Genomic DNA, 12,285 nt, shown 5'->3' with positions numbered 1-12,285 from the left:
GTGTATTATTATTGTATTTTGAAATGAATGCTGCAAAAGTAATTAAATTAATAAAAAATTCTGTAAAATTATTGTGATACCTAATGCATTGACTAATATTAATATATTAAACCTAAATTTTGTCATGTTTTGTTTGTGTTTTTCAGTTTAGAGACTCTGATTTTGATATTATTCTTATTCCTTCGTGTTTTTAAGTTTGTTTATCAATATGGTTACTGATTATGTTTGTCACCTGTGTCTTATTTAGTTGCTCATTATCTCATCCTTGTGTATTTATAGCCTTTTGTTTCCTGATGATTTGCATTGTTTCTGTGTTTCTCCTTTGCTCCCATTTAATAGTGTGCTTTCTGATTGGCCTAATAAAAATACCTCTTGCAAATAGATCCTCGCTTCAACTCTATTTGCCAGAACCTTACTGTGACAAATTTAAAGTCCTACCAATTTCTCATTTTCATTATTTTTTCCCCTAATTTTTAACCATCTCATTTTTCATGCTGCTGCCGCCTTTCCTCTTCTCATTAGTTCACACATACTATCCTCAAACGAGGCTTAAATAAGCTGTAGGCTCCAGGGCTGCAGCGGCTCATACAGTGAGGTGGTAGAGCGCAGCCCCCCTCTGAGGGCCGAGCACCTCTTCATGTGTGGCTCGGCTTGTGCTTGGCTGCAGCTAAATGAAGTCTTTAGTCAGGCAGAGCAGTGGGGAGTGAGGACAGGGGTGGTGGGAGATCTCAGGGGCCGATATGGTAAATAACACAGAGGCTAAGGTTCAGTTGTTCATTAGTGCTCAGGGACCCAGGCAAAACAAGCCTCTATGAGAAAGCTGCACTGCTGTAGATTCGACTTGAGCATTTCTGAAGTCATTCTTGTTTGAGATTGTTTAACTATTGCTACTGAAGAACTGAAGTGAAGAAGTTAATTATTTACCTTTAATTCCCTCAGATCAACATCCCCTTCTTGGTCCATTGCCCCCCCTGGTGGGCCGGAGGGGTCCAGGTAAACAGAGCTCCATGGCTGTGTACAGACAGAACCTACACGACCCTGCAGGCAAATCAGAAGCACAAACAGGAAACACTAGAGGTTGCATCCCTCTGGAGCTCAGAGGTAACAGCATGCTTCATAAAGATCCACTTAAAGGTGGGGTAAGCGATTTCTGGTAGCCAATGTTGACATTTGAAATCACCAAAACAAACACGCCCCTACCCCAAAAGGGTCTCGCCCCTATTTTGATAGATCCGCCCCACACATACATAGTTGTAGGGAATGACAATACGATTGCAGATGAACAAACAAGCAAAACCAATGTTACACCGTGTCTACACCGGACGCGAGTGGCAGGGCGCGATAAAAAACTATGGAACTCATTATAATCAGTGATGCTGTCTACACCATATACATATGGTCTACACTGGATGCGGCGCGGCACGACGCGACAAATCCCCGACAGAAAACCGCTGCTGCGTTCTATTTATGACGTATTGACACAAATTTCAAATGAATTTCAACGGTCGCTTTGTCGCGTGAGTAACACCGCAGACACAGTGTTACTCACCTATCGAGAAGAAACAAAGCAACCTCAGCGTCCGATCGCAGGCCTTCCGCTCCTTGAGTTCTCTCCAGCGCTGGAAAGCTGATCCGATATTTACACGGGTCCTACTTATTGCCTTAAACCTTCTTATGTTCCGCAGACGTTTTCCTCTTTTGTTTTTTATCAGCCATCTCTATCTTTCTGTCGCTTGGCTCGCAATTGTCCGTCCTGTGCACTGAACGCTGTCTCCTCCACATCATGAGTAGACACTCCCCTTACTGCTGATTGGCTACAAGTTTGTTTAGCTAGTGGGCCCGAATCAGTTTTCTACAGCGTTTTTGAAAAATCGCTTACCCCACCTTTAAAGGGCACCTATTATCTTTTTTACAAGATGTAATATACTGTAAGTCTCAGGTGCATGTCTCTTTAAATGCAAAGGAGCTGCTGCTCCCTGCCCCCCGTTTCCAGAACAGGGTTGTGCCTTTACAGCTCGTACCTCAGATATTCTGCTAAAAAACATCTGTTTGGTTTTCATTATCATGTCTATCGCGTTGAAAACATGAGTTTTAAAGCCATATCAGTTTAAACTTCTTATATACGGTTTTCTGAGCGCGCACACAGAAAGCAGTTGTCACACAGCATGTGAGTACTAAACTAAGTTCTCTTTCATGTCATATTGCAATTAAACTGTCAAATACACAAGTTTGTTAAAAACAAACACAAGTTTCAAAATTACAGTTGATTATGTCTGTGAAGGTTAACAGCTGGGAAAGAAAACGCATCTTTATATAGATCTGTGTATTAACTGACAACACTGTAATATAAAGAACCTATACTGCTGTCTACACAGTTAATATGACCCAAAAAATAAAATAAAAACAGAAAATTACTCACTGCTATTGAATAAATAATTTCTGTATCTTTAATAAGAAGACATTTCTTACTTGAATGCTGCTTTTAAATGCTCTAGCGTGAAGATAAACTTGGCGGATCGTGTGCGGTTTGTTCAGGGCGGGGTCTCTGCTAATACGGCAGTGTCAATCAACAGCCGTGGGCGGGGCTTGTGCAAAGTGACATCACATTGTAACGATTCAGCGAACGGCTTGTTCTGAGACACTGCTTATGATTAATGGGGATAAAAAAAATGAGCGGGTGGATTTTTATCATTGTACGGAGGTTGCGTGCACACACTGCCAACAAACATTTATGTTTAAACAATAAGTAAAAGTGATAGCATAATAGGTGCCCTTTAAGATTGATGTCAAGTGTCAATGTTTCTGGGTACAAACATTCAATCAGATGCTAAAAGCAAACAACAAACCGTGCTAATATACACTCACAGTGTGCTGTAATACTACAAAAAAAAAAATCATGATCCTAACCTTTATCTCCATACTAAAATCTCAGATGGTCAGACAGTGATTCAGCTTTAAAAATATTGGTGCATGGGGCGCCATGACCCTGGAGACTGTAGTTTAAATTATGAATTTTTAAAAGCTTAGCTTAAATGTGGGATACTGTATGAATGAATAGTGCTAATAAACAGCTGCTGAAATATTATTTAATTGAAACAGAATCAGTATTCCTTACGTCACAACTTAAGCGGATTGAAGACATTCCAAAACAAGTATTAAAAAAAGCTCCATGCTAACTGTTAGCTGGAGACAAGCAGGTCATGGGTTAAACGATTTATAAAAATACAAAAAAAACGTATAATATGTGCAGTATACATGTGTGCAGTGTATATGTGCAAGTTTTCAAATTACATCAAGTTGAAATATATATAATATATAGCCTAATAAGTGAGTGATGCACTGATATTAGACAATTGTATTTACGCTGCAAAACAAGTATCTGATTGCGAGTAAAAATATCTCAACATCGTATAATATATGTTTATTTTATTGCCAAAACTGCATAAAATTGGATTAAAACATTTAAACATATTTTGCCAAATGGAATGGATGAGAATAATTCTTCCCTAAAAACATTTTCTAAAAAGCCTTTTATATACGATTTTGGCAAATGTATGTGTTTTATGGCTATTTGGATGTTTTTATTCTAAAGGGATAATGAATGATTTTTAGCAATGCAATGTAAAGGCATCAATGGCACTTACACTCCATATCTAATATTTTTCTAGCATCCTGTAAGATATTGTGAAACAAGGTAGTTTAATATGTTTAGAGATATGCATATGTAAATGATATACAAATGGGGGTATGGATAGTAAAACGAGGTGTTGTAAACCTTGTACGTGCCAAAGATTTCTAAATAGCTCATTTTGTGCAGATTCTGATTTACACATCTGCCTTTTGTGCATCCATGCAATTTTAGAATGAAATATTATACACAAAGCTTTATACATGAAGCCCCAGTTCTTTTGTGCAAAAAAAATTAGAGATCAAAATAATGAGATACATTAATCCAAACAGTTTAGTAGACAATCTCTAAACTGTTATTTAACAATGAAGAGGTGTGGTCAGTCTAACTACTACTAATAATAAGGTAACAAGATGCTTTATATTAGATTTTATATATGAAATATAAGCACACGTCCAGTTAATAATAATATAGTGACCTACATTCCATTTTGATTGCCTGTTTAGACAGAAGTTCAGCAGGGGCTCTGACATAAACAGAGAAAGAAGTGAGACAGAGACAGAAATCAAGAAACGACAGAAGGAGAACGCAAGCGGAAGAGCAGTCCTGTTGCTTTTCGGCAGGATTTGTGTCACGCAGGATGAATAATTGCAGTGGATGGGTGTGTGAGATCAGAAGGCGTGGAAGGTGAGCGGGGTGTGGAGACGGAGCAGAGGTCTCACTCACAGCGCACAGAAAGAATGTGGAACAAAATGCAGCCCCTCTCTCCTGAGGATGGGGTCGCCGCTGCGTTCACACCGCCTTACAGGCGAATGTGTGAGGCTCTTTCCATCCCCCCTCGGTTAAACTCGCTCCCTCATACTGTCTATCTCCTCCACACACCCGTTTCTCTGCCTCATTGACATCAAAGCAGCGCTGGAACCCATTAAAGCAGACAGACTTGCTGAAAAATAAACCATCGCTGGCTGGTGCAAAATAACTGGCCGCTCTGTGTCCAGACTAAAGGCCGGGCGCGGAGGCTGTGAGACGGACAAAGAAAAACACTGCAGATCCTACAGCAGGACACTAAACATGCTCGCTGTCTCATGGTTTAATGCAGAAGACAGAAATCTGGCATGCAAAAGTATGTGCGAGAATATCTGTCAGTAAAATACATTGTACAAGTGGCAAACTGAGAAGCTGCGGTTGCTATTCTACAACCTAAATCAAACCGCACTGTAACTTCAGAACTATTTTCTCAGACAAAAGGATATACCGGATTTGACTGAAAAATGACTAGACATATAAACATACTATTATGAATAAATTTAGCATGGCAAGCTGAACTGCTGTCATGTGCATTGGGGTTTTTGTGAGCGATCATGCTTGGGACAGGCCTAAGTTTCTTGTGCCCCCTGGTGGAATGCAGCACTTTTCTACAAGGATCTTCCACCTGATTAGAGGCGACCAAGCATACTACACTTCAGCCTTACGACTACCCAGTGCGTTTATGTCATGTCAGAATGATTGTATTTACAAGCTGAGCGCCACCATGAAGTCGTAGTTACAAGTAGAAGATTTACTGACTTGGCAAGTTGTGTCAAAATAAAGATTTATGGCAGAAGCAAATTGGTATTGATCATAATAAGTTGTGATTGTGAATGTTGATGGTACAATTTAGTTTTGTGTACACTTAATGAAGGCTGATTTAACTGTTTTATTTGGACCAAACTAACACAGGACAAAATACAGAGAAAGGGTCAGTTAAACACCTAATGTGCACTGTTTACTCTTTACTAGCACTACCGCTAAAATATGTAGTTTCTTTGTCAACAAGTCAAACTGTCCAACAATTTTTCATCTGTCTTATTGTTTTTGAAAGAAGTCTCTTATGCTCACCAATGCTGCATGTATTTAATCCATAATACAGTAAAACAGTAAGAGATTTATTTCAATTTAAATGAACTACTTTCTATATTAATATATTTTTAAAATGTATTTTTTTCAGTGATGCAAAGCTGATTTGTCAGCAGTTATTACTCAGCCTTCAGTGTCTCATGATCCTTTAGAAATCATTATATGCTGATTTGCTGCTCAAGAATGTTGAAAATATTTGTGCTGCTTAACATTTTTGTGATAAATCTTTACTGTTACTTTTCATTAATGTACCCTTGCAGAATAAAAAAAAAAAAAAGTTTGAACAGTAGTTTATATTTGAATGCATTTATCTCCTTTAAAAGTCATGCAGAAACGTGTCATGTCTGTTCGCAGAGGAAGACACCACAAGTAATACTGAAGAAACTACTTCAAACACTGAACAGCTGGACTCTAGTCATGAGGTATGTCCTCACACAAACCTTTCCATTTGCTATAGGTGCTGAGTGTGAGAGACACTTTTATTATCTAGTATGAAATATTTCAGTGAGAGAGAAGGGATTAACTACGAACTAAAATTCAGTGCACCCACCACAACATAGCAAAGTTAGATATATCCCCTTTAATCAAAGCCAGCTTTGTTTCCAAATTAATGATATTTCCATTATGCCGACAAAGCCAGCATGCTTGTGCTCTCAATTAATATTCCTTTTATACTTCTGTGTGGAGCACAGCATGTGTTGATCAGTAGTTGTTATTAATCAAGCAACATAAGGTGCAATCTGTTGTTACATTGATTTTGCATTCAAGGACACCGCTAAGTGCTTTTTTGGCACTAGAGAAGTTTTCCGTCCCTGTGATCCTTAACATTGTGCAGAGCAATTTTCATTTTAGTTTTTTTTTTACTTCAGCTTTTTTTTTGTGCCAGAAACACTGATGATCTATGAGCCTGAAAATGTTTAGGAATTCTACAGAATAATTGATTTTGTGAAAATCACTAAACATTTGTCTGGTGCTATTTTCTGTAGGTGTTTAAGGTCAATAAAACTGCAGAGACAATTAACGCTAAGAAGAGGCAGCATCCATTAGGTTCCTACAATAAAACAGTTTGGAAGAGGCAGGTGAGCTTGAACATGATAACATCAGATTGATGTTGACCTCTGGGAAATTTTAGGATAATTTTTGGTGAAAAATCAGATGCTGCTTTCTGTAGGTGTTTAAGGTCAACTCTCATGAAGAAACTAATGCAGAGGAGGAGGAGGAGGAGGAGGAAAATGGTTTAGACTCTGACAATAAACCCATTTATAATGCACAGGTGAGTTTAATTTCATATCATCATATTCTTCCAAACCTGTATGACTTTCTTTCTTTTACATTTTCCTCTGAGTAAGTGAATCAGTAAGTCATGGCAATAACAAATGGGACACAGGATCTATCGATCATATATCATATGTGTGTGAATCTTTCCTGTAGGTATCTAGGAAAGCTCACATGCAACAGAATAATGCAGCGGCTGAAGAGGACGATTTAGGCTCTGACTGTCAGATTATTCAGAAAGAAAGGGTGAGTCTTCCTCTTTTACCTGCATGCAGTTTAGTACGCTATTATAAGATTGGCTATTATAACAAGTCTTAATATTCTGTGAAGCCTAAACCATCTTCAGAGCAGCTGACCAAAGAGCAATAGATTCAGTTGGACATCACAGACTTAAAATATATGAGGTGCTGTTTTCTGTAGGAATATAAGGTCAGATCACATGCAAAGAGAACTAAAGCCAAGAAGGATGACTGTTTAGGTGCTGACAGTGAGATCATCCAGGAGGAAGAGGCGAGTCTTCCTCTTTTAACCGTATGCCATTAAGTACATTATTATGAGATTGGTCACCTTCAACCTCTATAGCCAGAAATTCTTAACAATCTATGAAGCTTAAACCATCTTCAGAGCAGCTGACTTAAGAGCTACAGATTCAGGAGGAAGTCACAATAAAATATGTGAGATGCTGTTTTCTCTAGGTGTTTAAGGTCAGATCAAGTGCAAAGCAGACTAATGCCAAGAGGAAGGATGATTGTTTAGGAGCTGAGGGGGAAATAATCCGTGAGGCACAGGTGAATTTTCCTCTTTTACACTGTGTGTAACACTATTATAAAACTGATTATCTTCACATCGTAATAACATATGCAGCCTAATAATCTATCTTGCTACCATTCAACACGTGGAAGAAGTCTCTTCTGCTCATCAAGGCTGTATTTGTTTGATAAAAAAAATTTTTTAATCAGTAATGTTATGAAATATTACTATAATTTAAAAATAACTTTTAAATTTTGATATACAGTATTTTCAAATGTAATTTATTCCTATGATGAAATTTTGATGAATTTTCAGCAGCCATTACTTTACTCTTCAGTGTCACAAGATCCTTCAGAAATCATTCCAATGATAATGTGGTGCTCAAGAAAAACATAAAAAATACAGTATATATAAATATATATACATATATAGAATTTTGAAATCAGTTGTGATGCTTAATATTTCTGTGGAGACTGACACATTTTTACAGGATTCTCTGATGAACAGCGTTTATTTAAAATAGGTGCCTTTTGTAATATTATAAATATTTTACTGTCACTTTTGATCCATGTCCTTGTGCAATAAAAGCATTGTTTTGTTTTTTACTTCAAAATAAATAAATAAACACATAACCCCAAACATTTGAATGGTATTGTATGAGTGATGCCATTTTCTGTAGACATTTAAGGTGAGATCCCATGCAAACCAGACTAAAACCAAGAGGAAGGAGGACTGTTTCAACTCTGACAGTGAAATAATTCAGGATGAACAGGTAACTGGTATAACATGTTGCATGCCATTATGAGTTATCCATTAACGCCTGGCTTAATCTTACTGAGTCTTATCCCGTCTCTTTCAAGGTCTATTTACCTGAGGAGAGATTAGAGGAAATGAGCAGCTCCACGGCTCACCAGCTCAACAAAACCGGTAACCCGAGTTACAGCTCAGCACAGCAACATAAAGAATAATGCTGCTGATCTGGTATCTAAGCTCTACCCTAGATTTTTCCATTTAAGTCTAAGATGGTGTTGAATATCTTCAATAACTGAACATTCAGAGTAGATGCAAAAAGATGGAGCAAGAACAACCCTCAAAAGTTTTACCTAAACTATAAATAGTTGTGATTCACAGGAGAGGAGACCACTTGGGTGCAAAGAAACCGAAAAGTAAAGACAACTTTACAACTTTACAGCCGAAAACAAAGGTGACACGGGGGTCAAGGAAGTCCAAAGGTGCTGCGCCTGCTATCAGCCCTAAATCAACACATTTCACTCCCAGAGCACATTCACCAGAGTCTTTGTCTCCTGAAGGACAGGCAGAAATACAGACAGGATTACCAATGGAGGCAGAGTGAGTCTCAGTCACATGTAATATCGAGCTCTTGTGTTTGTGTTTATAAAATCAGTACAGATGCACAGGACTGTTAAGTATGATTGACACGCTTGTGTATTTGAATTCCAAAAGCCAAATGACAAGAATTGTTCCCAGTGTGCATATGTAACCCCTCTATCCAAATAAATAATGAATAAGGGATTGCGTTATGTTGCAAATGTTTATATTATTGTGCTAAATTGTGACCCGGTCAGAGTGAAACTGGTAACAAAATACTGCTTTAGATAACTAGCAGTTATAGTTTATAATTATAGTTTATCAGAAAGGGTTGGAGGGGTTTTAATAATAAATATGTCCCAGTGCTCTTTGTAATTTCTGGCTGGTAAATCCATCCTTTTAATTTCCCCAAACTCCTCCCTCTCGCTTTTGGCCACTTCATCAGTTCTTACATCTTCAATCATCAGCCAGCTTGCGTTCCCGTTGTGTTTTGGTGTACACAAAGCAGGTTGCGACTTCAGGTCACAGGTCAGACAGAGGTCAAACAGCTTGGCTCCAAGGTTTTTGGGACTCATTAATATTCTGTCTAATCATTGTTTGCATTCCTCTCTCGTCACTCCATCCGTCCCAGTCTCCGGCGATCTTTGATTGTAGCTCAGATTTCAGCCCGAACCCTTCTCAGGCCCTGTGAGCGGTGAGAAAGCCGAGAGGAGATTAGGGTATCGCTTCACATCTGAGCTCTTATCAGTAAATCTCTCTCACTCCGTCTGGGCTATATCTTAACTTCTGAACTTCCGACACTCTCCTCTAAATGATTCCCAATAATTTATATGATATCCGTTGTTGTTAGTTTTGACAGAAAAGGTCATTCGGAAAACACAGGTGGAAGAGAAGATGCAGAACACATGCTGGTGGAGAAAGTGAAGAAAAATAAAAAGTCTAGTAAGCAAACAGGCAAAACAAAAGGGAAGGGTGTTCAAATTCATGAAGACATTGAGACCCAGAATACCAGTGTCCCTGAGGATCCCACTTATACTTCAAAAAAAGTGAGTTACATACTAGTTCATATGCTCTTATTGATGAAATATGCCTTATATTTGTCATAATATGCTCTCAATCTGCAGAAGAAAAAGAAAATGAGAAAACAGAAAAAAGAAGAAGCTGAAGAAGAAAAGGAAGAGCCTATAAAAGCCCAGAATTCAACGGTTAAAGTTAAAAAGAAAAATGGTCAACCAGCATTTGTTGTAGGTATGTTTATGTTAAGATTTAAAGGCATAGTGAATAGTTAAAATTTCTATCATAAAACATTAATATGATTCAACACTTACAGTAAAAGTGTCAAAACAATTGTTTAAAATAATAAAAAAATTCTAAGTAAACTACTGTTCAAAAGTTTGAGGTGAGTTTGATGTTTTATCTTTATTTTATTATTTATTTATTTGGAAGAAATTAATACTTTTATTCAGCAAGGAAGCATTAAATAGATCAAAAGTGACAGCAAAGAAATGTATAATATTATAAAAATAATAATATTTCCAATTTTTAACTTTCTATTCTATTTCAAAGAATCATGAAAAAATGTTCACACAAAAATATTAATAAGCACAACTGTTTTCAACATTGATAATAATAATAAATGTTGTTGTTTTTAGCACAAAAGAATATATTAGAATATTAGAAGAATATATTAGCATATTAGAATGATTTCTGAAGGATCATGTGACACTGAAGACTGGAGTAATGATGCTGAAAATGCAGTTTTGCCATCAAAGGAATAAATTATATTGTAAAAAATATTAAAATAGAAAACTGTAATTTTAAATTGTAATAATATTTCACAATGTAACAAATTTTTGCTCTATTTTTGATCAAATAAATGAAAATAAAAATACTTATTTTAAAAACATATTTTTGAACAGTAGTGTTTATTTTTCTTTATTAGAGTATTGCACTGTACTTCTTCCTTATGATACTTCTTTAGAAGAAAGCTGCCTATGTAGGCAGTAGGCGACTTATTTGATTCTAAAACAAAACTTATTTTTTCTTAAACAGAAAAAAAATTAAGAGCATGTGAAAGAAAATCAAATTTCAATGCATCTGTTTTAGGATAACCTCGGCCACAGGACGTGGAATGGATGGCAAATCCAGTGGATAAGAGAAAGGTGACGACTCACGACTACAAAACACAGAGAACACACCAGAACACACCTATATTGACTCTGACGATGACATGGATGCTGATACAGACTCAGAGAGTACAGACACACATGAAGCACACGAAATCTCTCCCAGATCAGTTTACAGCACTTATACAGATCGCAGCGCTCACTCATTACAGCTCGTTCAGATGCCAGCATTCACAGACTCTCACAGAGCTCCATCAGAACCAGCTCGATGGGGACGATATCCCACTGCAGCCCATGCAGCCCAGCCCACCTGCCTCCTCAGTCAGCACTCCCTTCTGCCTCAGACCCCACTACATCTGAGCCAGGCAATGACGTGAGTATTTCTCATTTAACAGCTAGCTATTCATTTGAATACACATACTATATGTTTGAATCAGTCAGACTGTCAGTGGATTAGTAGTGAGGATTTTACCGTGTCATTGTTATGTCAGAAGTGACTGTCTATAAATAAGTCAACAAACCATTAATTCAAAGATTTGTTTAAGCATACTGATTAATTCTGGAACGAAATAAGTGAGTATTTGAATTGTTCACTAAACCGATTCATTCAATAACACTGACTCATCCAGGAACAAAACACCACTAATGTTTGTTGCACTGTATGTATGTGCAGCTGATGATTTTTCTTTTACTTTGTTTGCAAATATTTTCATTTATGTAGCAAATGTAGACATAGTAGAAATTGTCTTTAGAAATAAGGAAATGTTTTGTCTAGACAGCAAGCTACTCAGTGTCAGCTCACTTTTCAGCAGCCTTGGTTTGCCAAAACTTTTTTCCCATATGGAATTTTTTTTTTTTTTTTTTAAGTCTTCGTTTAAAAATTATAAGCTATAAACCAAACCAACCAGCTACGAGCTGGATCACAACAATACAAAAATTTGAAAATCAGACAAAAAGACTTTTACTTTTTGTACTTTCCAGCTTTAACAAGGGAAAAAAACAATCCCTTGAAACATTGCGAATGACAATATCGTATAAAAAACAACAGATATATAACTTTTGATTTAAATGTGTTGATTACATAGCCTATATATAAACCATATACTTTAAGGTAAATAAATAATTGGTAAAATATACATATTATCCATAGAAATATTTAAGCAGTTTGAGGATGTAAGAAGACTGACGGACTATCAAGTCATGTCCCGCTGTTAATTTGAATATCAACACTCTTGTTCACATGTGCTTAAGTACTGATAAAGACTGGTAAAACAATCACCT

General features: G+C 37.0%; 1 protein-coding gene across 1 annotated transcript in view; it reads left to right on the top strand.

Annotated features, from left to right (window-relative positions):
* The window catches only part of LOC107596545 (uncharacterized), a 30,700-nt gene that overhangs the window by 16,384 nt on the left and 2,031 nt on the right, over positions 1-12,285 (top strand). The window contains 14 exon segments of the mRNA XM_016287300.1: positions 5,879-5,946; positions 6,511-6,603; positions 6,696-6,797; positions 6,956-7,045; positions 7,220-7,330; positions 8,229-8,321; positions 8,410-8,476; positions 8,681-8,727; positions 8,730-8,899; positions 9,738-9,924; positions 10,003-10,126; positions 10,985-11,053; positions 11,056-11,183; positions 11,186-11,377. Of these exon segments, the coding sequence (XP_016142786.1) occupies positions 5,879-5,946; positions 6,511-6,603; positions 6,696-6,797; positions 6,956-7,045; positions 7,220-7,330; positions 8,229-8,321; positions 8,410-8,476; positions 8,681-8,727; positions 8,730-8,899; positions 9,738-9,924; positions 10,003-10,126; positions 10,985-11,053; positions 11,056-11,183; positions 11,186-11,377 (1,541 nt within the window).

The sequence above is a fragment of the Sinocyclocheilus grahami genome, unplaced genomic scaffold (genome assembly GCF_001515645.1).
Source record: "Sinocyclocheilus grahami isolate Dianchi unplaced genomic scaffold, SAMN03320097.WGS_v1.1 scaffold220.1, whole genome shotgun sequence".
NCBI classification, from domain to species: domain Eukaryota; kingdom Metazoa; phylum Chordata; class Actinopteri; order Cypriniformes; family Cyprinidae; genus Sinocyclocheilus; species Sinocyclocheilus grahami.
Note: the sequence above shows the minus strand (reverse complement) of the source record. Positions and strands in the feature narration are given on the sequence as shown.